The following is a 26,984-nucleotide window of genomic DNA, read 5'->3' as shown; positions in this document are numbered from 1 at the left end:
AGAAATGATGATGCGTGATAATTTAAAAAATTTTTAATACTAAGATTGAAAAATTAGAACAGAAAGCTCTTTCAACTGTCCACTAGTAATAGAATGAATTAAGCCAGTCAAGTTTTGCGGTTGACCCTGTACATCCAAAGCAGAAAGGATTTCGACTTTTCCCGGGCGTGTGCTGCATAAAGCTGTCCAGCGATCCCATCGTTGGAAACGCTCTCAGAAATAAATTTTACACGTAATATCGTTGCAGAATATACGCAACAGTGTTATCGAATTTTTATTTCGCGAGCACGTGTCAGGGTCACTTTCGTGGAATCCATTGCGCACGTGTACGTCGAAGCGGGAGCGTCTTCGTGCTCGAAATAATTTTTCTCGAAAACTGCTCCACCTTCGATCAAATTTTCCCTTCGTTTCCCCCATAGAAATTTTACAAAAGTTTCCAGAGGTTCCTTTTCCTTTTTGCTGGCTATACGAGTGCAACCCTTAGATCGAAACAACCCACGAACGCAACCCGCGCGTAACATGGATTTCTTTTCTGTTGTTGCAACACTTCCACGTAGCCTGATTATCGCACTATACTCGTGGTTGAATTATTCGTCTTCCAGACTGTCCAGAAATAACGCCTCTTGTCTCGTACTACTTGTCTGTTGCTTGTGTTCCGCTGCTACTGCGACTGTTGCAAAACACCTCTCTATCGATGAATATATAGGGTCGATGCATAATTATCCGGCGTTTTCTCAACAAATTTTATTTAACAAAATTAATAACAATATTTGACGAAAACTTGTTTAAACGATTATTCGGGAGCGTAGTCACCGTCTACTTCAATTACTTCTTCCCATTTGCTTGGCAGACCGTCGATTCCACGAGCGACGAAGACACGATTCTTAGAGACGATCCACGCTTTTACATCGGCCACCAAGTCATCCAAATCGTCGTAAATCTTATTCATTTGCCAGTTTTTCAAAGAGCGGTCGACGTGATAGTCCGTAGGCGCTTCGGTAAGTGGTATCACCTGATTTGAAACGGGCAAACCACTCCCTACACTGACTTTCGCTGATTGTTCCTTCGCCAAAAAGTTCGTTGAGATCGCGAAACGACTGCGCTGCTTTCCATCCTTTCTCGAAGTGGTAGAGCATAATATGGCGAATATGAACATGGTTTTCGACACGCATTTTTCTAAAACAATACAGAAGATTATTTTCATACAAAAATAATAAACAAAACGCTACTTTTCACTGATGAAAAACGAGCCGCTATAAACGCCGGATAATTATGCATCAACCTCATAGTTACAGGAATCGTAAACGTAGCGATTTATTCTACGACGAGTCGTGCATGAAATTGCAATAACAATCGTACATTATGATATTCAAAATAAATATAGCGTGCAATTATCTTGCTAAAAAAATAAGGAGCTATCCCACCGCGAGAGAGATCTGTCAATTGCAAAGTGCACTTATCCTGTCGATAGTCCCGGATACCCATCGATTTAATCGGCCGGCCCGAGTCACGAAACGCACCGGGCGGTCCAAGCTCGCCGCAGATCGGTCCGCTCCTTGATATATTCGGGGGATGTCCCGCGATAATCGCCGTTACACGCGAGAATCCGTAAATTTCCAGGCAGAGCAGATGGCGCAGCCTTTCGCGGAAGCGATCGCCTTCGCTTCTCGAGGGCAGCACCGACATTTTGCGTTTCTGCATATCTCAGGGGCGTACGTACCCCGCGGGCACCGTGCCTGCTTTCTCCCCACCCACCGCAATCCCCCCTCCTCCACCGTTCACGTCTCGTTTCGTCCCCCTTTTCTCATTTCCCGTAATCCTTTATCTATCTTTATCTCTTCCTCTCTTCCTCTCCGTCAGTTTCGGTTTCAGGCTCCTCGACGTTTTCTTCCGCCCGCTTCCCCGCCGTTTCGTTCCAGCCACTCGATTCCACGTAGCGAACGTCTTCACGGATTCGCCTTTGTTTCGCCACTGATCCTTTGTGAATTTCGTTAGTCAGCTGCACGAAATCGAGCCTCGCGGCCCCGTTTACTTTTTCTAGGATGGCCCGGCTCTATTTTTAGCCTCTGTCCGCCGAAAAACCAAGGCGGTTCCGCGCACAGATGCACGTGCTGCCTTTTCTTTTTACTTTACACGACGCATCTTTCTTAACTTCGTCGTGTTTCGAAGATGTTCGCTAGTAGTGGTCCGGTACCCAGGTGCCATCATCGACTTCCCCTACCACGACTTGCCGTATTTGAAAACGATACATGATTTTTGTGGTCCAAGACCTAGAATTAGCATTCCTCTCGACCTTTCCAACGTTATGAAACGAAATGCTCGACGCTGTCGGTGGTTCCAGTAAACTCTTACATCGATAATAATAAGATCGGTTCGAACGATTTCGTTAGGAAGGAACGCGAGCAACGGGATCTTTTAAGACATCCCTCGTGGGATTCTCGGAGAAACGGGAAGAATTGGGATCAGTCACGGTCGAGCCGCGTTAACGTTAGTTTCTTAGAGTTAATGATCGGTTCCGCGCGGTCTGAGGGAAATAATAACGTTTGTAAATGGCGCCTTAGACGCGACTCCGATCGTGACCGATGGGACTTCGCAACGTTCACGATGGCCTTACACGTGCCAGCGATCTGGATGCCATTGGCCTGTGCCGTGAACTTCACTCGCGTTCGAAGGGACTGCTGGAGAATCTCGAATACAAACGCCAAAACGAGAAGGTCGATTGCGTAACGTGCACCCTCGGTTCTTCTCGTAGTCGAAGAACCTTGTTTATCTCTTTGATCGATACACGCGAAGGTAGAGTCTGTATTCCACGAAAATATCGTGAAATCTTCGCTATTGTTTGGCAGTTGAAGTTTACGCGGAAATAAATTCGGTATAATGAATCCTTCGAAGTGTTTTCGATGTAAATGCTTTTATGTAGGTGTGCGAGGTATCGGTTTAAAACTCGTCGTTTCTATGATAACGTGTTCTTATTTCGAATTCCGAGATTTCTAACTCGATCGAAGCATCTAAACCTGTATCTCAACGGCGTAGAAGTTTTCCACGTTGAAATAGAGAACTTTGTCTTACCCTCGAATATACTTGAACTCTTCTTTCGTCGCGCGTTTAAAAGATGTGGGAAGTAGAGAAGGAACGACAGAGTAAGGCGAGATTTATGAAGTTTCGGATGACAGTGTTTTCGGATGAGGAGGATGTTTATGCTAGGCCAATGGTTCTTCTTTTTTTACGGACACCCTCTTGGCACTCGGGCGAACCTCACGAACTCCTTTCTTAAGCTCTTTTAGGAGACTAATTAAATGAATGTTGTTTAAACCAGTAATTCGGAGAACTTTTGAGTTTATATTAATATTATGATACGAGGTTTCAAGTGAGATTTCTGTTAACATTTTTAAACAAACAATGAACCCACAATCACACGCGTGGAAATAAATATTTGTTACCACACCGGGGATCCATTTCTGACCACGCATTATATTTTCGGTAAAGAATTTTTTTCTTGAAAGTGAGTAGGATTTCGTGGGTATGTCTATTCACCAAAAATGATTGTAATTAACTCCATTAGTTAAAAATAATTTTTTTAGAACGATTAGAAACTTTTCAATTTCGTCGAAAAATTTGTCCACCTACTCGATTTTTTTCTCGAAACTGCGTAGGAATTCAAGGGCATGTCTATTCAACAAAAATGATTGCAATTAACCCCTTTAGATAAAAATAATTTTTTTAGAAGGATTAGAAACTTTTCAATTTCGCCGAAAAATTTGTCCAACTACTCGATTTTTTTCTCGAAACTGCGTAGGAATTCGAGGGTATGTCTATTCACCAAAAATGATTGCAATTACCCCCTTTAGATAAAAATAATTTTTTTAGAAGGATTAGAAACTTTTCAATTTCGCCGAAAAATTTGTCCACTTAGTGAATTTTTTTCTCGAAAACGCGTAGGATTTCGGGGGTACATCACTTCACAAAAAATGATTGTAACTGACCCCTGCAGCCAAAAATAATTTTTCCAGAATGATTTCACAGTTTTCAATTTCGCCGGAAAAATTTGTTCACTTTGTGAATTTTTTTCTCGAAAGTGAGTAGGATTTCGTGGGTATATCTCTTCACCAAAAATGATTGTAATTGACCCCTGTAACCAAAAATAATTTTTCCAGAATGATTTCACAGTTTTCAATTTCGCCGAAAAATTTGTTCACTTTGTGAATTTTTTTCTCGAAAGTGCGTAGGATTTCGGGGGTATATCTTTTCACCAAAAATGATTGTAATTGACCCCCGCAACCAAATATAATTTTTCCAGAATGATTTGAAAGTTTTCAATTTCGCCGAAAAATTTGTCCACCTAGTGAATTTTTTTCTCGAAAGTGAGTAGGATTTCGTGGGTATATCTCTTCACCAAAAATGGTTGTAAATGACCCCCGCAACCAAAAATAATTTTTCCAGAATGATTTGAAAGTTTTCAATTTCGCCGAAAAATTTGTCCACTTAGTGAATTTTTTTCTCGAAAGTGGGTAGGATTTCGTGGGTACATCTATTCACCAAAAATGATTGTAAATGACCCCCGCAACCAAAAATAATTTTTCCAGAATGATTTGAAATTTTTTAATTTCGTTATATGTACGACATGAATATTATATCCATAAATACAAAAATTCGGTTGGTCGATTAAATATATTTTATAAATAATTGAAAAGCACGTACTGTATCGAATAAAATTGCTACAAATAAAGCGTGATCCGTAATTGTACAAATCTAACGAACGTCCTTATTTTCCTTTTCAGGGAAGAAACTAAAGTGTCCATTCTGCGAAAGATTATACGGCTACGAGACGAACCTGCGCGCTCACATACGGCAACGTCACCAGGGCATCAGGGTGCCCTGTCCATTTTGTTCGCGGACGTTCACGCGGAACAACACCGTCAGACGCCATATAGCGCGGGAGCACAAAGCCGAGCTGAACCTGAAGGCCTTCCAACAGTCGAACCACTCGGTGTCGGACACGGTGCCACAGTAAAACGACGACCGGCGTCGTCGGCTGTCGTCGTCGTGGTCGTCGAACTCGCCAACGAGTGGAACGGAAACGAACGCGAGTGGACTTCGAGCATAGAACGAGGAAACAGGCGGGTCAAAGGTGTCGCCAGAGTCCACCTTTTCCCTTCATCGTCGGTCAACGGCGTTCCCCCCATCCTCTCTGGATCTGCGGTTGACAAGCCCGGAGGCTCTTTAACCGTGGCCCCTCGCGAGCTTTGGCTCCGTACGAGAGGATAGCAAAGGGTCAACGCGACGATCCGCTCGTAATAGTTGTCAATTACGCTGTCAACGTCCAGGCGGTCGAGCTCGAGGAAGCGTCTCGAGACGCGATCGCTAATGGATCCGTTTGGTTCGCGGTTGGTCCTCGATGTCTCGGGAGATCGTCGAACGGGATCGAAAGGGGCAAAGGGGGGTGGGGGTGGGGGGGGGGGGAGGGGACTTTTCAGAGACTCTCGTTGAAATTCGTCGTCTCCCGGACTCCTCTCCGCGAACCGAGCGCAAAATGGACGGTCGTCGCGGACTCGAGGCGGAAGGCGTTGAACGCGAAATAGGAAAATTGTACCCGGTGATCGGATCGCGATGGAAGGAGGACAGGAAGAGAACGGTTGAGGAAGACACGGAAACGAAGCTCGGGAAAAAACGTCGACGTCCGATCGCTCTGAGCCGTAGCCTTGCAAACGAGGCACGAGGACGGGAATTAAAAGGGGGTGTATCGCGCGTATCGGACACGCTCGCGGGGATACGCTGCAAATCACAAAACTAGTCAATGAAAGTGCAACGTCAAGTAAGAATTATTAACTCTAAACGTTTAAATGAGCGCGACGAAGAGGCAAATAGAAAAGAGTCGAGGAAAGCGGACACCGGATACGAACCGAACAGAGTTTAACGTTCGAACTTTTCGCATTTTTGTTTACGCGCGAGGTAAATACGCGTTTCTATCCGTATATTCGTGATGGACGACGATGGACGAGCGAACAGGAGACGTTGATGGAAGAGTTGTACTACTGCCGCTACCTTAATTCTATTATTCGATAGTTGAACGTTATCATTGGTTAAGAATTATCAACTGCATCGTCGCGTGAGAAAAAAAAAAAACTCTGTTACTACTGATAACATTACCACGGTACGACTGGTACTATTAATCGCTGTTGAGGTCGAGACACGGGTGATATACAATATCGTCTAACTTTTTACGTTTACGTTCGCGCGTTAGTGCCAAAAGAAAGAAAGAAAAATAATAAAATCGGGTTACCTTTTCCTTAACTCTGAATCGGGATCGCGTGTTCGGGTTGTTCGTTCTTCTCGACCGGGACACGCGTAGAAACAAATTGCTGGACTTTATCGGTGGAAACATATCCAGAATAGAGCGACGCGTTTTCTTCGTCTCTTTATAGCTTTTTTTTTTTCTTTTTTTTTTCGATTTTCCTTTTGTACAGATATACCGTTTTATAAAAGGATTTATGAGATTATTACGATGACTCTGAGACGAGCAGGCTATCGAGTTACCATGTGTACGCCACGTGGGCAGATTCTTCCCGGCGAAAACGCGACGAGCCGCGTCTTTTATAATGAGCGACGTCTTTTTACGAGCCCCCCCGACCGTTGTTCGAACGACGCCAGCTCGAACAGGTGGCCAGTTGGTAACGCGCGGTATTTTTTTAACGCGTTCCCGTTCGCCCGGAAGAATCGCAACGTGTCGTTACGTCACGAGAACAATCACTACCACTTTGTTACCTGTTTACAATGTTTAATACGGACTTTTGTCCGAAGCAATAGTCGCGAATCGAGATATAGGGGATATGGACAACCAATAGACCAATACGAACAGAGCGCATAGAATTAATCGCTAGACCGGTTGTGTAGTATGTGATCAATGCAATAGTTATATTACAGTACCTATAGATAGATATATACATAGATACTCCTAGTCAGGATGGCACCACGATATTACTTGTTGCAGTATTGACGCGTTTATTGACAGACTTTTATCTCTATTTTCTTCTACCCGACGTTTCTTATATTTTCTTTCCTACATTCTTGTTCTTTCGTTTCTTTCGTTACCAACCTTCTTCTTTTTTTTTTATTCTTTCCTGTCACGGTACAGAATGATGTTCAACAAGAATTATATATCTCACAACGATACGCCTACCGCGAAAGGTATCAAAGACAATAGACGAATAGAGAATTATTTAGTATTTAAAAGATCATACGCGAGTTAGGATATATATTATTATATACAAGAGAGACGTTCAGACGCCGTCGACCGCGAGGTATCGCATATTGTCCGTTCTGCTTGTTTTCCGCCACGATTTTTTTTTTTTTATTATTATTATTATTATTATTATTATTTCTGTTTATTTTCTTTTTTTTGCTGTTTGTTCTTGTTTGATGATCGTTTATCCACTTAAAATACGTTTAGAAACGTGTTCCGTTAACAAGGATGATACGTAATGACAGTACTACCTCATCGTTTTATAATAACGCATTGATAAAACACAGGGAACACTGAGCGACCACAGTAATATACCTGTACATTCCGTACAGCCGCTTGCTACTTGTCGGGATACTATTCTTCTGCTGTTATACCCTGCGAAGAGGGTACGAGCGCGGATCTCGAGGCTTCTCGCCGCGAATTCCTCCCATATCGTCGGAGTTTCGTGGAATCGATCAATAATCAACCGATACAGAGGCTCGAGCTACCATTTGATTTCGTGAAAATGTTCCGGAAAATCATCAGTTCACAGAACGTACACTTTTTGCTCGCACCAGAGGAACTTCCAGACAGCGAAAAGTCTTCGAGATCGTCGACACACGTGATATATAAACTCTACATATTATATATATACATACATACATATATATATATACATATAATAGAAACCGTTTTTTTTACAAAGCCGCATTATTGCATACGTACAACTTATATGAAACCGACGACTAGAAAACAGTGAGCCACGCGAGTGGATGCATGTGTCTGTCTGTGTGTATGTGCGAGCGTATGTGTTTTTGCAGACTGCGTGCGATTTCTAACTCGAGGCGCGTTTATTCCGTGAAACGACCATCGGGATTTCGTCGTTCAGCAGCGAGATATTTCGGCGTTCGATTCCTAAAGCGGTTCCGGGTCGTATGCGAGCAGGGAGAAATTGAAACGAAACGTCGAACACGATCGCGAGACCGTTCCCTTTCGAGGCGTGGGATCACCTCGTCGACGAGTTTCGCGAAACCGCGTTTTCCGATCGTTTCTCGGCTAATTTTGACTTTCGGCTGGATAAAAAGAGATAAAGAGCGACGCGCGAGGGGGGGTTGATTTTGAAGGCTAGCGAATGGAAATAGCGACAAGGATGGGTGAAAAAGGAGATGTCCCGGTGAAAATTGCGTCCGAACGACGCAGGGATTACTTTTATTCGACGTAAATTAATGATCGGAGAGAAGAGGTTTCAAAACGATGACGCTGTGGGAAAGGGATTATTCAAAAGTGTTATGTGTCGTTTACGTATGTGATGATAGGAACATACACACGCGCGCGCGCGCACTTACCACACAAACACACGCAAAACCTACGACGGGATACGTCGCACACGATCGAGCGCGGGACACGTTCACGAGTGTAAAATTGTAGCTAATATCGCGAGAATCGTTTTTTCTTTTTTATTCAATTTTTGTTCTTTCGTTTTTGTTTTTACGATCAAGCTGTCCGTTTCTCGACCACTCTGCCGAGCAGAGAAGGAGACGGACGAAAGGAGCTCGTACTAAGGAAATCTTTAGGTCGTACAATGAATTCTTTCTCTTTTAGCGTTAAGTTTTATCGTCGCGTTGGTAAATGGTTTCCTCTTCGTTTCGACTATTTTCTTTACTATTCTTTTCCTTTTTTTTTTTCTTCGTTTTAAGTAGTTTCGAGGTGGCATTCGACACGCGACGGAACCGCCGAAGATCGTTAGGTTAACACGTCGTTCTTTCGACGCGGGTATTTAGGGTACTGGAAAAGTCGGGTTTTTTTTTTAGTTTCGATGTATATATGTGTAAGTACAAACACGCGGAGTCGAACGGTGAACGACGAGCAATCGATCGGGTGCGAAAGGGCGCGGGAACACGATAAATTCAGATTCGTAACAACGTAAAACTAGTTTTGTAACACGTGCTCGTCCTTCTTTTGCTTTTTACACGTTTTCGACGATCGCGTGTTACACCGATTCGCTCGTTATTCCCTTTGTTTCGACGTTGGCGACTCGAGAACGCCTTTTGGGGTCGTTCGTTCCTCGAAAAGAATCTTCGATCGAAGGAGCAACACCACCCATACGCGGACTTAAACCCGCTTTCGTTTCAACGCTGAAATTTCCGTTATTTTCCCATCGAAAAATCCTCCAGAAAACATTTGCTTCGATTATCAAACAGCGAAATCTTTAAACTTTCTTCATCGATTCGAAGACGTTCTCTTTCTATCATTAAATTGATCGAGAAAAAAAATAGATTTCTCCACGATTGAAACGGAAATCGAGGGTCGAAGCAACGCCAAAGGGTGGTTTCTCTTGTAATTGTCGACGTTTCGAAATTTCGCGGTTCCCCCGATCGTATCCCGGTTCGAACACAATTTCGTTCGCGTGCACGCGAATCGAGACCACACATCACAGATACACGGAAACACGTACAGGGGCGCGGTATATGCGTACGCGATTGCGTGCATATATCCACGTTACGAAGCCACGCGCGACCGTACGCATACGTATGTACCATTATTGTATCACGGCGTAGGATAAAATGTTGCATGTTGTTTCTATAATATGTGTTTTACGGATTGAAAATCCTTTATAGATGTCGTGTGTGACACAGCTTGGGCGAGGCGAGCTTTACACCGCGGGTTCGTCGATTGTTGTCGCGCAGAAGCGGAAGACGAAATAGGGGGAGTATGGGGTTGGGGGGATAGAATCTAAACGAAAGGTACACGGAAGAGAAAATAAATCGACGTCGAGAAATAAGGCTTTTCGACGCTCGAGAGCACCCGCGACGAAGACTCGCGGTGTAAACGGGCTTGATCCGCGATTAAAAGAAAAGAAAAAAGAGTAAAAAAAGGGGGACGGTGAAAATGTTTGGTCGAGACGTGGCGAGACTGTTTTTTCGAAATGGCGAAATTGTTGCGTGCTCGCGTAAGCGAACGGGGGTGGATCGATGTTATATAGGCGCCCAGAGAGTGCACTGGCAACTACTATACTGTTTGATCATCGTATAGTATATAATAGTACTATACCATAGTTGATAATGATTGCATAGTACATGTATCGCGCACGCATAAGCATATTTAAACGTGAGGAAAAAAAAGCACAAAAAAAAAAAAATGATGTGGAACGTTAAGGAAAACGTAATGAATTTTTCTTTTGTCGCGGCAAATGGATTAAGAAATAATTAAACAAAAAATGAAAAAAAATTCACTAATAAACGATTACGATAACGATAATATTATGTAAAACTGTAGGGGCTTACTGTCGCGAGGCGGGGCTTCGATTTCGGCGGCGTGCGGCCGTCGACGGATCTCGTTGGCGACCGCGACTTATAGTACAAAGTAAACTAACGTTTAAGGGGTGAAGAGAGAGAGAGAGAGAGAGAGAGAAAGAGAGAGAGAAAAAAAAGAAAGAAAAAAAATTGAAACGATCGACAGATTGCGAATTTTTGTAACACTTACTATACACGCTGGTATGATGTAACACGATATAGAATTCGACGAACGATAGATAAACGACGATAACGGCGACGATCGATGGTTTCACGATAGTTGAAAATGGCCGGCTGTAGCGACGGGTGGTCGGTGAACGGTCGAGGATTCGTGTGACCCGGTTTAATTAAGCTCGTCACGCTACAATTCCGATCGCGCGTTTTAATGCACGGTGCTCAGTCGTTTTGTCGCGATAGAAATCGTCGAATTTCTTTTTTACCCGTTACACTACACGATTTACTGTTAAGAGCCAGAACTCCGTCGACGATTTTTATCAGCGATCGAACAACGTTCCCCGCGATCGTACGCGACGAAGAGGGCAAACCGCAAACTTTGTTTCAAACCCAAAGAACGATTTGCATATCAGTTTCAGTATGAGAATCCACTGCCTTTTTACCGTTCACTCTCCGGTTTCTATACGATACGTCGTCCTCTTCTTTACGCGTGTCGCGGGGGCTCTGTTTCATGTGATCATATTTTAATACCAAATAGTTCGCAATAGTTTACGATAGTTACAGAATTGTTAAGACGATTTTTTCCGCAGGCTCGGTCCATTTCGATCGACTGTACGCGTTTCCGATCGCGAATGGGAGGAGTCGGTGATTTCAACGGCTCTCGAGACGCACAGAACAGTGCCTGCACGAACGATCGACGCTCATAGGAAATAGGCTCGGGGAATCCTTATCCGTACGCGGTGTTGGGTGAATTTTGTTCGCGATCGACGAGTAAAAATTTTATACCGAATTCCCGTTACGTTTTGTAAATTCGAATCTATCGATGTGCGGGATCAGCGAGGCCATCGGATGTCGGTTCTCGAGCGTAACGTGACGTTTTTATTCGTTCGATCGCGAATGAAATTGATCGAATTTCGTTGGTACGCATCCGAACGAAAAGACTGGAGAAACTAGACACTGCCAGACACGGGCGCGAATCCTTCCGTGACTGATTCACCGATGTCCTTTAACGTCGCCCGTCGCAGCAACGGATCCACAAATACTTCGTCACACACTAGTACAAATGCTACCTCACACACGACATACAGGGTGCAGAAAAAATAAATGAAAGAAGTAAAAAGGAAAAGAGAATCATATAAATCTCTCTGTACATAAGCACAGTCGAACGGTATTTTGCGATAGAATCGAACGTCACGGAGGCGTCGTTCCGCGTCGTGCGAGCGATTTTATTAAGGGATAGAAAGAAAACGATTCGCAAATATGATGGTTCGAACAGAGGTCAGAGTAAAATTCGTGCCCACGAGTCCTTTTCTCAGGAATATGAAAACCAAGTACAAACTACAAAGTATAATAGTCGATAAGATTAAATAACATAAATCAATAATCAAGCGATGCAATAGTAAGAGTGTATAGTAGGGATCGTCGGTGTAGCTGTAGTTACACCAAAAGTTACTCTTTGTCTCTGTATCACGCTTATCACTATCTTTTCTTTGTATTTTTATTAGCATCGTTACGTGTTAATAACGACTGCTATCGATTATCGTCACCGTGTTACGCGGATGATGGCGCTATACCTATCGCGTTAGGTACGTTGCAAGGACGTTAACGTGAAATGTGAAACGTAACTTTGCTGGTGAATATCGAAAAATTGTTTTCTTTCTTCTACCCGAACGTAGAACCGGGTCCGGCAAATACTTTTTTGTACTGCGATTACGGTTTTTAACAGTACAGTTTTTGCAAAGACTCCGTAACATGCATTATTCTATTCAGGTATTCAGGCTGATATTGCTGTGAAAATAAGTGGACAATACAAGAAAGATATCAAAATGCACTTTCAAAGTTCTCGTCACATTTTACGAAACACCTCGCGTGTACGAACACACGAACGACGCATCTGCTCTGAATCTTCGCGTATCTTCTCCATTATTTTTTCTGTTAACACATCAACGACGGGGCATTTCTGTTACAAACTTTCTTACACGGTAATTTTAACGATATACTAAAAATCTGATAACTATTTTTCTAATTAATATATTTTATTGAAATTTTCTGGAGTTATACGCGGATAATAGAATTTCTTTTCTTGTAAAATTACTAGAAAAACACACCGTTCTCGTTTCCCGTTGGTAATGTGTTAACTGCACGTTGCACGCCTTCTTCTCTTCTTTTCGTCTATCGTTCCCTTGATCGCAATGGAACCCAAGTAACGAAGGAGTATTTATCGAGCAACAGCTGTAAATAAAGGGGAAGAGTGAGCTGAAATCGGAACAAGATCGATGGAGAGCTAGGAATTGCCAAGCTTATAAACAATTCCAATCTGCCTTTCGATCTCTGTTTCGTGTCAAGCACGAAAAACGATACAAAAGTTTGCTGTGATTCGCAGTGGAACGAGTGGCCTTGAGCGGCCAGTACATTTTGCAACAACCATAGACTGCTCAGCGACGATTACAACTTGCGTTCACGATTACGTCGTTCGTACATGTACTTCTACTTTTAATGGACACGTATCTCTTTCGATTCACGAAAATTCTTCGATTTCCACGATGAATCCTTTTTCTCCTAAATCCCTCCCCGAGAGCCAACCCCCCCACGAAGAACGATCAGCGATTATATTGTTTCCTGTTGAAGACACGTTTGTTCTTTGTTGGTCGTTTTGTCGCGTCTCGCAATTTTATCATCGTTTACACGTTTCGAGAAAACCGTCGTAGAATATTTTCTGTCTCTACATCGAACGAGTATCCCGCCGTAAATTTACTTTTAGTTATTTTTAACAAGAATTTCGTTAGACATTATTGCATTTTCTTTTTTTTCACTCCGAACGAAATAAGTGAATTTCCTTTAAAAAAAAAAAAACGAAAGAAACTATCACGGTTCGATTGTTTGGATCCACGTTACGCTTGTTACCGTTTTTTTTCTTTTTTATATATATATTTTTTTCTATCATTATCACCCCGGCGGAAAGTATACGATGAATTTTTGTTTTACTTGGCCGTTTCTCTGTATCTCTGAAGCTCGGAAATCCGTCCGGTTGCATTTCTTTCTAACGAAACGCCGCCTCTCAGCATCGTTCCGCGACCGAGTCTCATTTTCTTTCACGATTCTTCGCACAAACTATCCCCCATCCACGACCCACCACCCTGTTTGCAATTTTATTTACCTCGTACTCGGTAGAAACTGGAGAACAGTGATAGTCATCAATACTTGCGCATTTACGACCACACGATTATATAATATAAGCGTATACGAAACCACTTCTACCTCAGTCATACACACACACACACACACCGACACATTTTACAGGCTTTATCGAGTCGAGCGTTCGTTCGAAAAATAACGACGAACATGGAATGTTTTCCATTTTTCGTTCGAACTCGCCCTTCAAGAAACAAAGAATATCCGCATAATTCTAGAAAAAAACATTATCCTGTCAGATCCGATCGATAATTTCACTTCCTAATAGGCAAATCACAATTAAAAAAAAAAAAAAAAGAATAAAGTTCGTTTCATAATTATTTTCAGCGCGAAAAATGGAAATAAATGCTCCCTTCGGGCGTTATTTCGAACGACGCTTATTTTTGGGACATCCTGCGTATACACACGATCATGTTAAATAATAGTTGTACAATAATGCTTATACATATGGTTCCTTCTTGGTTTTTATTTCTCACGTCCCCGCGAAGTATTATTTTTTTTTTTTACGCGAAGCCCGTGGCGACGGAGAAGACGGTGCGTTCTTTTTATTCGTACACATGCTACATAATATATATATATATATATATATATCACGCTATATATTATATATAGAAACGAACATATATACATGGAATCGAAAAAAAGGAAAAAAAAAAAAATGAAAACCAGAACCACGGGCAACAATATTAATATACACGTAAATATATATAGAGATATAAGACGAGAAACCGCGAATGAATATATCAGATTATACCTCGTCACACACCTCCGCCCTCCTCCCTACGCCCACCCGACCCTCCTTCAAACCCTCAGACGCCCGAGTATATGTAAATACAATCCGTTTATATTTATTTATTTATGTTTCTATGCGCTGGACGCGTCTATGTTACACGCAATTGCAAATTAATCGATACTATTCCTATTGATAACGAAAGAGTACACTCATTTTTTCAATATAAAAAAAAATATATATATATATATATATACATATATATATTATATATAGATAGAATATATATGTAATATTAAGGAGTACTTTTTAGATTGTAAGTGAGCCCCGAACTCGTCGCCCCGCAATACGACATCACGTCGAAGACAAGAGATGATATAAATACATAAATAAATGAATGAATAAATAAATGTATATTATACAAACACGATGAAAACGAGCGAAACAAACGGGAGGCTAGACGGCGATTCGTAGATCGCTCGTATTCAAGCGGTGCACGCCCAGTGACACACCCGAATTCCTTCTCTGTCTCGCGGATACGAAAAACGTTTCGTTTTTTAGAGCGACTGTCGATCGGCGGGCCGATCCCGAGGATCGATTCCGCGGCGGCGATACTTTTGGGCATTCCTGCACTTCAATACGGGAACAACGACCGCGGGGAAAAAGTGTCTCGTTTCGTTTTGTAATCTGTCTCCCAAACGCGTCGAAATCATCTTTCGCGCGGGGACCGTGTTTTGCAGTTTTATTTCTTCTTCGCTCCTGGTTCGAGAAAATATTTCGATCCACGCTCGAAACGGTGTGCACAGTCTCAGAGAAACGAACCGAGAATACTCTTTTCGCCCCACGGTCAAGATATTATATTCCATAAATATAATTCTCGTTATCTACGCGTCGATCGGGCGCTATCGATCCACGGGCGTCTCGCCAGTCGACGTCCAATTCGATGATTCCTGTTACGTTTTCCCCGAATGGGTAGGAAACGGTGGCTTGCGCCGCGGAAGCGACACGGTGGTTACCAATTTTTGTTTTTTTTTTTTTCTTTTTTTTTTTTTTCGTTTTTAAGTTACGAAAGATTAAGTTTACGGTTACGATTACGAGGGGCGGACGCGAATCAAGAGCGCGGCGGGTAAAAGGTGACGGAAGCGTGTGTCTGTGAGAGAGAAGGGGGCACCGGAAACGAGTGAACCTCCAGCGTGAACTTTGCGTGCGAGCCGCAGTTGTGTTTTTCGTCTATACAAAACGACAGTTCGCGTTATCGCAGAGTTAATTTTTATTTATACGGGAGACAGTGTGCGCCTGCCTGATCGAATGACGGAGCATATGTTGCAAGAGGAAAGAAAGATCCGAGGCGGGACGGTACCACGAATAAAATAAATACAACGTCGGATATCATTCACCATCGAAATTTGTTCGATTCGTTCGCGATTTAGTTCATGGACGGTTTACGAACGAATCTGTAACATGTTCTCGTGGTTCGCGAGCAACGTTTGAGAGTTTTTGATCGTGACTGGTCTTTCTTTTTTGGACGAAGACGCGTGCCAGGCGACGAATGAACGGTAGTGCAGGCGCGGTAGAGTGGAATAGAGAAGCGAACGAGACGAAACTCTGCCATCGAAACGGTCTCGGACAGGAACTGGGGGTGTAACGATGGCGGGCGTTGTACTATGAGAGCGTAGCGAAAAGAAAAGGCAAAGCTGAATACGAAAGAATGGCGAATGAAACGTAGAGAGAAGTTACGATTTTTCTTTTTTTTCTTTTTCTCCGAGCGCGAACGACGTGGCAGGGGTTCGTGCTACGCCGTTGAGTGTAACTCACCCCTTATTTTTTTGTTTGTATAAAAATTAATCGAAATTTAAATTAGACTATTAATAACTGTTCGATTACTGTAAAACAAGAAAACTTTACCATTAATTATAAATTACAAAAAACCTGATGGCGATGTCTTCTGTGTTACGCGACCCTAAATCTCATTTACGATCCCTCCTCGATCTTCGATCTTCACCCTATCGTCGTACGAACGTTTCAACGTTCGAACATGTTCTTTAAAATTCCCAAAGAAAAATCAGAAAGGTCGTTTTGACTTTTTAAAATTGCATTAATTTTAACTTCATAGATATATCCGTCATAGAGAAATGACAGTACATATTTTGTGTCACGATGTCTGTAATGAAAATTAAAATTCGTAAATTTAAATATATGTAGAATCTTTGGAGGTAAAAACGAAATAAAACAAACACAGCTAACTGGTTAAGAGGAATTCGATTAACAAAAGGTCATAAAATTTTCTAGCTCCTGAACGTAACTCGAAATCCAAACCAAAGTCACCTAAATGATTAATGTAAAGGTTTACGAACTCTTACATTCGTTTTTTTATTTATATATAGATACAGTTAGCTTTAGTCGATCGTCCGATTTATGATCAAGTCGATTGTTCGTTCCGCCATGGCGATAAGAACGGAATTTGGATTACCGGAAATTGGGGACGGTATTACGCTGGCATCCATTATTCTTAGACCATTGACGCCTCTCACGCTGAAATAAGAAAGAAATATGGTTTAATTAGAATCAAACGTCGGCACTATTCTTTTCATGTGTTAAATCTTTAATATTTACTAATGCAAAATAATTATTTTACACTGATCGTTTATAGGTAATATTATTGTTTCGAAACCACAACTGATACACATCGAGAATAAAATCAAACTCTAAGAATATAAATAATAGGGTGACTTCTGAATTACGTAAGATTATAGAGGATTAATTTGCGTAAACTTGACGTGAACAGTGTTGAGGCAGCTTTCTACGCTAACATTGTCACATAATGATCAAAGTGAAGCACACGAGGGTACCAAAAATTTTATTATAAAGACTTACGAATGTAGATATACTGTAACGAGTATACAAACATAAGTTCGATGTACGCTGGAAGTATTAAATAATATAAAAAGTGTTTTAGAATACATTTTACCGTAATTGCTCGTCGACGACTGCTCGATCGTCGGCTCCCATCCTGCAGGAGCCACATAAATGGTAACTGGTGAGGCCACCGACCCTAATCACGCACTCTGTGTACTCGATGTCACGGTAATCCTGCGGTAGGTGACGACATTCTTCCAAATCAGGATGGTGAACCTCCGCGCCGTACTCGCGGAATTTCTTCGTGTCGAGCGTTTCGATCGCGAAGTTTATAGCTGGAAGATTTGCATACCGTGTCACGCGAACGTCGATGGAAAAGTAAGCTCGCGTGGCCAGAAAAATAAGGCGTGATCCCCAATCTTTTGCCGATGAATTTTCGAGGAAGACGGCATTTATGAAACTCGCTTACCCTCGTGGGTGCACAGAACGTCGTCGTCGTGTTTAAGATACGCTGGATCGATCCTAGGTTGATGGCGAATATTGGCGGATCTCAACGAAACGCTTCCGCGACTCTTCGGTTGCAAACAGTACGACAAGTACAAGAAACCCTCGCGAGTATTGTTGTTGTAGGACGGATAAAACGATCTGTAAGACTGTACGTTTCGTTATTTTCGTTGTATCCGTGACGATTAAATATTTCCGGAGTCTTTGGAATATTTTGGAGTCACGGATGCAACTTATTGCAATCGACAATGTAATACACTATTACTAGCCAGCGATAATTAAAAAAAAAATGAAAAAGAAAAAAGTTCCTGATGACCAATATCCGCCAATGTCTTAATTTTGCACGTTTGCCTCGTTTTTCGAGAAACGAACCTTCGATTTTTTAAATGGAATTTTGTTTAAATATTGTTTACGATGCATCTCCCAATTTTTCTCTTCGATGTTTTTCTAATTAGAATTGTTTTCGAAAAAATCGCTTATTTACTTTATTTACTGTATTTATCGCTGTACTTACCTCGGTTTTATAGTTGGACAAGGATTTTAATATTCTTTCTTCCGTAGAACCCACCCCGAACAGCATCACACCGCTGTTATTTGCACGGCCGATCCCCATCACAGCGTTCGTTGCATACCACCCTTAAAGTAGCAAGAAAAATTTTACAAAATGCTTCCAATATCGGGACAGAAAATTAATCGCTAAATTTTATTTTATCTTTCAGAAATTATAGAAAGAACGGATTCCATGGTCATATTTACAAGCCCACGAATTAATTAATACCGAGGCTAAACGAGCAAAATAATTGGAACAAAGAATACTGCCTGTTTATTTGAAAATGTTTAGATTTGTTCGTAAGCTGTCGGTTCGCGTTCGCGTTAAATTAAAATTCATAAAAGTACGAAAATTATTTACGAACGAATCCAGGATTCTTCGACGAATTTTTACCAACCCTGAACGATAGTTTCTCGCGATTAAACTACGGTGAAACATTTCTTATCACTCGCCTCTTCCAAACACGAAGTAGTTGAGTACCTCGGGAAGCGTCTGCAATTTTACTAAAGTTATGCTCACTCTTGCCTTGAGATTCACGTAGAGCGGAATGAGAAGATGATCAAAGAGATTCTTGCCCACTTCCGGAACGTTGCTCACCGTTCGTATCTACAAATGTACGCGTAATCGTTTTTATATCGTTCGCAAACAAAATAACAACGGCACCGTGTAACGTTTCGAAGATCTATTTATCGCGAGAAAATTGAATGATCCATCACCTGAAATTTGTCGAGATCTTCGCTCGACCCTATCCCCGAGAGCAAAAGCAATTGAGGGGTATTGATAACGCCCGCGCAAAGAATCACCTCCTTTTTCGCAAGAATTTTTCCCACCGATCCATCTTTGTAAATCACCTTAATTCCGTCCACGGTCGCGTCCTTTTTTAAGTATATCTGAAAATTACGTGAAAACTGGCGTGAACAGTTATTTGGGTCGAATTTTTGCGTTCACAGATAATCTAGATTTTTTTTATATTTTATTGCGTTATATCATCGTGGTCCATATAAAGCATTCCCACTGAAGATTTCGATTTTATTTTTTGTTTCGAACGGTTCTAACGAAGGGAGCTTCCGGCAGTGGAAATCATGGAAAGAGGGGGTGATAGGTACAAGTTATGGTATATACCTAGTATCAATAAAACCCTAAAAGGTTCCTTCAAAATGGGCCTTCGTTTTCGAGATATTTCAATTTAAAATTTTGTACGCTTCTAGTAAGCGAATTATTTAACTTAATTTAGTGGGTGAGTCGGTAGAGTGATTGAATATGACTGTGGATTTTTTTAATAGGACTTTGAAATGGAGAAACATTTAATGTTAATCCTGTATGACATCGGTATTAATTGTAAAACAAAGAACATAAATTTTTAATGCAGAAAATAGAAGCACAGTAATAAAGTAGCAGTATGTGTAGCATACATATTTCTGTATTAGTCATTATCTTGCTTTTTAATCCCAAAAGTGCATAAACATCAGCGTTACCGTTTCAAAAGCGATTTCCACTGCCTGAAGCTCCCCTGAAGAAGGTGTCTTTCGACGCTTTTGACGGAAATAGTGTTAATTGTACGAAAAATGAAAAGTCATACTTTGGAGACCAGCGCGTTCGTCAAGATGTGTAAATTCCTTCTGTTCCAAGCGTTCTGCAAGTACGCGTGAAACGTGGCCCATCGTGATCCACTTTTGATAGTGTACATGCCTCTCAGCAGAGTCGTGTTACTCAAATTTGGCGACTCGTCCGCCATTAGAAACGCGTCGGTGAGATACTCCTCTTCCGGGCTGGACATCACGTTCATAATATCGGCCACCTTCTTGAAGTATGGAAGCAAATCGGCGTGAGACCATCCCTTGGGCCATTCATTATAATCCTCCGGTCTCCCGAAGGAGTGAACCAGATAATTCATTTGACCGCTTCCGCCCAATCCTTTGCCACGTGGCGCTGTTTGCACCTGCAGGAATATTTTTGTTCGATCGAAACTTTCACCAAGTGTCCAAGAACGCGTTGGTATAATCGTGAAAAATTCGTAAAAGTTTTACGGTACCACGACTTTTTCCATAAACTACATATCCCTATAAAATTCTTATCAGTGTAAAATGTGTCTCTAGCTTTATTTAATTTAAAAATTAGCTCATCTTTATCAGAATTCACCATACAGTTTATTCCATTGTGGATTTACAATGACGAGTCAAGTGTCGGTCACCAGTGACCACCATGACAATCAACGGCGTTAGCATTGCTTTTTCTAACATTCCCCATTGCTAACTGTAGAAGTCGAAGAATTTAGGCATGAAGAACACGCATAAAAGTATACCACATCACGTGAAACTCAAAATTCGTAAAAATTTTACGGTACCACGTCTATTTCCATAAACTACATATCCCTATAAAATTCTTAACAGTGTAAAATGTGTCTCTAGCTTTATTTAATTTAAAAATTAGCTCATCTTTATCAGAATTCACCATACAGTTTATTCCATTGTGGATTTACAATGACGAGTCAAGTGTCGGTCACCGGTGACCACCATGACAATCAACGGCGTTAGCATTGCTTTTTCTAACATTCCCCATTGCTAACTGTAGAAGTCGAAGAATTTAGCCACAAAGAACACGCATAAAAGTATACCACAATACGTGAAACTCGAAATTCGTAAAAGTTTTACGGTACCACGTCTATTTCCATAAACTACATATCCCTATAAAATTCTTATCAGTGTAAAATGTGTCTCTAGCTTTATTTAATTTAAAAATTAGCTCATCTTTATCAGAATTCACCATACAGTTTATTCCATTGTGGATTTACAATGACGAGTCAAGTGTCGGTCACCGGTGACCACCATGACAATCAACGGCGTTAGCATTGCTTTTTCTAACATTCCCCATTGCTAACTGTAGAAGTCGAAGAATTTAGCCACAAAGAACACGCATAAAAGTATACCACAATACGTGAAACTCGAAATTCGTAAAAGTTTTACGGTACCACGTCTATTTCCATAAACTACATATCCCTATAAAATTCTTATCAGTGTAAAATGTGTCTCTAGCTTTATTTAATTTAAAAATTAGCTCATCTTTATCAGAATTCACCATACAGTTTATTCGATTGTGGATTTACAGTGACGAGTCAGGTGTCGGTCACCGGTGACCACCATGACAATCAACGGCGTTAGCATTGCTTTTTCTAACATTCCCCATTGCTAACTGTAGAAGTCGAAGAATTTAGCCACAAAGAACACGCATAAAAGTATACCACAATACGTGAAACTCGAAATTCGTAAAAGTTTTACGGTACCACGTCTATTTCCATAAACTACATATCCCTATAAAATTCTTATCAGTGTAAAATGTGTCTCTAGCTTTATTTAATTTTAAAATTAGCCCATCTATATCAGAATTCATCGTACAGTTTATTCGATTGTGGATTTACAGTGACGAGTCAGGTGTCGGTCACCGGTGACCACCATGACAATCAACGGCGTTAGCATTGCTTTTTCTAACATTCCCCATTGCTAACTGTAGAAGTCGAAGAATTTAAGCATGAAGAACACGCATAAAAGTATACCACATCACGTGAAACTCGAAATTCGTAAAAGTTTTACGGTACCACGTCTATTTCCATAAACTACATATCCCTATGAAATTCTTATCAGTGTAAAAAGTGTCTCCAGTTTTATTTAATTTAAAAATTAGCCCATCTATATCAGAATTCATCATACAGTGTATTCGAAGCCTTTATAAGGCGTGTATACAGTGAGTCAAGTGCCGGTCACCGGTGACCACCGCGGCAGTCAACGCGTTAAAAGCAAAGTCGAATAGTGAGTCTCTGTTCCGTGTTCTAGATCGTTTGAATTGGTTTTTCTGAAGATTTTGCAACAAGTGCACTCTGATTTTTAAACTGACAATTGATCGTCGTTTACATGGTTCCCGAATCCTCTCGATGAGTGCTTTTGCGGTTCCATCGTGTAGGCCCAGTCGACTTCGGTCTTCTGCAGCATTGGCGCCAAAATTGGTACTGACGACACCCATCCAAAGTAACCGCCCGCCTCGACCAATAGCACAGAGACGTTCGAAATCTCGGATAATCGCGATGCAACCACGCAACCAGCGGTCCCAGCGCCAACTCCGCAAGTAAAACACAGAACTTTTAATCATTTTCATTGTCTTTAAAATAAATAACACCTGTACATAAAAACTTTCTGTTGTATCGGAAACAATAAAAGTCTGTTGAACAGTGGATTCTCACATTTCTACCCTGTCTCATAATTCTACCTACTCACACTAAATATTAACGTGCCATTAATGTAAATTTATTAATCAAAGTTCATTTCACACCATCGTGCAGACGTCTAACAATAACAGTTAATTTTCAATTTAAATTCTTACAGATTTCAGTTTTCAGACTTTATCTTAATTTTATAATTAATTTTAATTTTATCAATGCAAACGCGTGAAATGCTTCTCGGATGTTGCATCAGCGAAAGTTGTTTTCGTAATCCGATTTAACGCGAGTCGAAGAATGGATCGAAGGATTATTATGTTTGCCTTGTCCACGCTACGCTTAGACTGTTACGACTAACGCCATATTATAGATCATTGTCTGTATTAACAGGTATGAATTAAAAGAGAAAGGAGAAAGTTGCATCATCCTTTAAGGGGCCTCCTTTTTTCAAGTAATAAAATAAATATTTACAAATACCGTTTGTCTTTTATTCAACAAATTAAATCGTTATTCTAATTTGACTGTTTTGTTCACATTCGATTATCCTAATGTCCAAAGTTTTCAATTTAATATTACTTTCGACGATAATAGTGAAGAGTGTACTAAACAACATGATTTATATGTTTATCAAAACAACTCATAGGTTGCCTCATCAATTTCGGTTTATTTTATTTTAACGACAATAATAATATTTTCGTAACAAAAATTTTTACGAAAAAAGTTATTTCAAAGTCAAGGTGTTGCTATTTATTCCAGTCTCCTCTAGATCAAAAGTTACACGAATTTAATTGTTGATATTTTTAAAACTATCGAATAAGTACGCCTAATATTTCACACGTATCGTTAGGAACGCGTATGCTATCGATATACAAAAGTTCGATATAATCGAATACTCCCGGGCCTCGAAAATCTTAATTCGATCCTGGCTGTCGGACGAAAAACATGCTCTACTACTTACCGACTATATAATCGTAATGCTGATTGGGGTAGTCGATAATGCTGATCGGCCTGTTGAAGTAACAATGATAAAGCAACGACACGAGTAACACGAGAGCCGAGACCAGCACATAATTCCACATCGCGTCGAGAAACGACGAGATCACGGAGCGTCCGCGATCGGTATCGGTGACAGAATGACTACGAGAAACTGGCACAGTCAAGGGATGTATAGTAATTGCATTATTGAATTAGTATTTCCACATGCAATCAATAGATAGACGTTTACGGTAATGGAGTAGATGGTCAGCCATAATGAGTAGCGTAGATTGTTGTTAAAGAAGGACTGACCGATGATAAAGAAAAACAGATTTAAAGATTATTTGCAAGATCAGTGAATGCAACGTTGTATTTATTTTTCTGTTTTATTATCGTGGATTTTACACTTGAAAGAGGTTGACGAAAACGTAATAATTATTCCCCCTAAAGTCGATTTCTGAAACAAATGTAGTTTCACGGAAGGATGCTTGGGTTTCCATCTACGGTAAAACGTCCAAGTTTGTCGAGAAGTAGTACGTTATCTTCGGTGCTAGATGGCGCCTCCATCGTGTACGATCGAAAAATATGTGGCACCCTAGATCTGCATTTTGTGGGACTGCCCCCTGATCAAAGAGCTGAGGGAAAGCATGTTAGGAGACCTGGAACACAACACCTGGAAACCACCTCACTGCATTCAAACATATCTGCGACAATCCAACATTAAGGCGCTCCTTATCATGCGTTCCTACTATTTCGTTTATTAAAACGTTTTGCCTACTCTGTATATCTATGGAATGAGTACTAATATTAGTAACTTTGATCCTAAGGGTACGTTCTAGGTCACCAAATTAGAGTATCGAATATCAAAGGTTTTGACAGAAGTGTCGCCTCTATATGGTACTTTGCAACTCTATGATCAAGATATAATATTTTAAATTGTACCGCGTTTTTTGACTATTATTGCAATACGACCAGAAGAAATGTTTACGTTTTAGAAGTAGAAGGAGTACTCGTTTCTTTGATCTGAAAACTAAAATAGTTAAAATTTTTTAATGATTAGACAAAAATTAACAAAATAAATAATAGAAATATGTATTGTACAAGGATGTTATCTCTGAAAAAGGTATGTCTACATTTAAGATAAAAATATTTTAATATAACCTAAATCATACATAACCATAAATATGAGTTTCTTAAGTTATAAACGATGTTATTTCGTTATTAATTTAGTTCTTTTAATTGTAGATAATTATTTACTTTCTATTGACCTTTATTTCTGATTATGAAGTTATTAAATAGTTATTCACTATCGTGTTTACGAACATAACACTATTTACATGTTCAATTATTTGTAATAGTTTGATTACACAGTTGTATACAGTCTGCGTATGCGTGTAACTCATTTCTTTCAGTCGATTTTGAGATATTTGAATATTTTACAAAATCAGATTTATTTGTTTGTTCTGAAGAAAGCAATAATAATTGTAACTCTGCTCAAATTTTTGCTTCTATGTTCAACAATATTTGACTAATTTAATTTGTTTATTTTTATGATGGGCAACACTTGTGAAAATGTTCACTACAAAAGACACTGTCTTTAACAATGAAGTCTATGATAGAACGTCAATATATTATTACCAATGGCATAGATTTTTCTGTAAGACCTCGGTCTCGTCAGTTTTCTAATAGTTCTCGTATAAAAGGTGTGCAAACCAACATAGTTAGATCAGGAATTGAAACTGGATTTATCAACAAACTATTATATAAACTTGGTATCAATAAACAAAAATATGTAAGTATAAATTACTAACTATTATATTTTTGTATATCGTATAATTTATCGTATACCAACACCAATACAGGTAATTTAGATTAAGTTTTATTGAAATACAGTCAATGATGTAATTGACAACAAATAATGCTTGAAATATTTAACGTCATTATCTTGTATTTTCAACTTGTTTGTCCGTATGGTATTATCAACTTCATAGATGTATCACCAGTTATGAAATATTCTGTACGCTTCAATTAATTTAATTTGCTTGTATTTTAGCAATTAATGGGGTTGGGTTATTTCATGTATGAAGACTTAGTTGATACTCTTAATTACACTCCATTTTTTGAAGGTATATCTCTAATATTAATTTAATCAACCTTGTGAACATTATTTTAAACGTAATGTTATTTTATTTATTAGATTTTAATATGCCAGACACATTTTTCTCTTGGTATTTGGTCACGGAATTGCACATTTGGATGTTAATGGTACGTTTTATGTCCGAAGGAGAGGCAGGTAAAATTGTTAGATATAACCTGGTCGAAGCTATGTGGAGAGATATTGATATCAGAGTAAATAAGCTTGGTGTAAGTGATCAATAAATTAATTAATATTAATAATATTCTACATAAGTTTAAATGAAATTTGTTTTTTCTTTTCTAATTTAGATTGTTTCAGTTCTGTTTTAAATTTTATATCTTAGTTTGGTTCAATATTAATAAATTTAATTTCCGTTTGATTATATTGTTCTTCAATTTTAATTTAAAACAGACGTCATTTTCCCTATCAGACAATTCATCCAAAGATAAAGAGACAACAAATATGTTCTATAGCTGCTCAATTTAACGGTGCTATGATTTGTTACGACGAAGGAATTTTGTCAGATGACAAAGCACTAGCTGGCGCGCTTTGGGCGAGATTCTTCGGTTTAGAGTGCAACAATCCAGAACAGCTTGAGAAACTCTTAATTTACACAAGAAAACAGGTGAAAGAATTATTTGCTTTTTCATCAATTGTTATATAATAATTACGTTCTTTTGATTTTAGACTCATTTGTTGGATAAAATTCCATCATCAGAAATTTTTGCATGTTCAAAACTAGACTGGATAGATTTGAGAGACGTTAAGTAAGGTTTATTGTTATTGCAAATGAATTTGTAAATATTAGTTAGGTATATTCATAAAACAAATAAATTAAACATGAAAGTATAATTTATGCTTTTTATTGATTTTTCATCTAATCTGTTTAAAATATATTTCTGTAAACAATAGTTTTACAGAAATAAGTGAAATAATTATTATAAATCGGTCGTGTTTTCTACTATAGTAGACATTATACATATTAAAATTACGTGAAATATTTTTTAACAGTAGAATCGATACAGTTAAATGAAAGGAATGAGATAGATACATTTAATTAAAATTCAGAGCTTGATTGCCCTATTCATGTATATACACGTAACGTTTAAATATTTATTATATATGAAAAATAATATTCTATACATGA

General features: G+C 39.8%; 3 protein-coding genes across 3 annotated transcripts in view; 2 read left to right on the top strand and 1 right to left on the bottom strand.

Annotated features, from left to right (window-relative positions):
* The window catches only part of LOC122404650 (zinc finger protein chinmo), a 56,243-nt gene extending 51,139 nt beyond the window's left edge, over positions 1-5,104 (top strand). The window contains exon 7 of the mRNA XM_043408813.1: positions 4,779-5,104. Within this exon, the coding sequence (XP_043264748.1) occupies positions 4,779-5,011 (233 nt within the window). The 3' untranslated portion in view covers positions 5,012-5,104. The remainder of the gene's footprint in view (positions 1-4,778) is intronic.
* An 11,900-nt stretch (positions 5,105-17,004) lies between these two features.
* LOC122404532 (neither inactivation nor afterpotential protein G) lies at positions 17,005-23,838 on the bottom strand. The gene is made up of 9 exons (XM_043408569.1): positions 23,684-23,838; positions 22,424-22,626; positions 20,098-20,457; positions 19,235-19,408; positions 18,971-19,124; positions 18,483-18,604; positions 17,934-18,117; positions 17,577-17,799; positions 17,005-17,140 (listed from the first exon to the last, which is right to left on the bottom strand). Exons 1-9 carry the CDS (start codon positions 23,802-23,804, stop codon positions 17,005-17,007), a joined length of 1,677 nt encoding a protein of 558 aa, XP_043264504.1. The 5' UTR covers positions 23,805-23,838.
* Positions 23,839-24,683: 845 nt separating this feature from the next.
* On the top strand, positions 24,684-26,650 carry LOC122404533 (ubiquinol-cytochrome-c reductase complex assembly factor 1). Its single transcript, XM_043408570.1, has 6 exons — positions 24,684-24,823; positions 25,289-25,492; positions 25,754-25,826; positions 25,898-26,064; positions 26,268-26,462; positions 26,525-26,650. The coding sequence occupies exons 1-6, from the start codon at positions 24,791-24,793 to the stop codon at positions 26,606-26,608; spliced, it is 756 nt and encodes a 251-aa protein (XP_043264505.1). The 5' UTR covers positions 24,684-24,790; the 3' UTR covers positions 26,609-26,650.
* The last annotated feature ends 334 nt before the right edge of the window (positions 26,651-26,984 follow it).

The sequence above is a fragment of the Colletes gigas genome, unplaced genomic scaffold (assembly GCF_013123115.1).
Source record: "Colletes gigas isolate AHSC1104 unplaced genomic scaffold, ASM1312311v1 Colletes_gigas_Sc00003, whole genome shotgun sequence".
Classification (NCBI taxonomy): domain Eukaryota; kingdom Metazoa; phylum Arthropoda; class Insecta; order Hymenoptera; family Colletidae; genus Colletes; species Colletes gigas.
This window is presented reverse-complemented; position numbering and strand designations above follow the sequence as displayed.

What these genes read in the sequence shown, in the direction of transcription:
- LOC122404533 (XM_043408570.1), top strand. Translation starts at nt 24,791, where the DNA reads ATGTATTGTACAAGGATGTTATCTCTGAAAAAG. An exon ending in TTACACTCCATTTTTTGAAG is followed by an intron (nt 25,827 to 25,897) that starts GTATATCTCTAA and finishes TTTATTTATTAG; the next exon opens with ATTTTAATATGCCAGACACA. An exon ending in TAATTTACACAAGAAAACAG is followed by an intron (nt 26,463 to 26,524) that starts GTGAAAGAATTA and finishes TTTTGATTTTAG; the next exon opens with ACTCATTTGTTGGATAAAAT.
- LOC122404532 (XM_043408569.1), bottom strand. Translation starts at nt 23,804, where the DNA reads ATGTGGAATTATGTGCTGGTCTCGGCTCTCGTGTTACTCGTGTCGTTG. An exon ending in CTACTTCGTGTTTGGAAGAG is followed by an intron (nt 18,605 to 18,970) that starts GCGAGTGATAAG and finishes TGCTACTTTAAG; the next exon opens with GGTGGTATGCAACGAACGCT. An exon ending in TGTCCAACTATAAAACCGAG is followed by an intron (nt 18,118 to 18,482) that starts GTAAGTACAGCG and finishes CGAAACGTACAG; the next exon opens with TCTTACAGATCGTTTTATCC.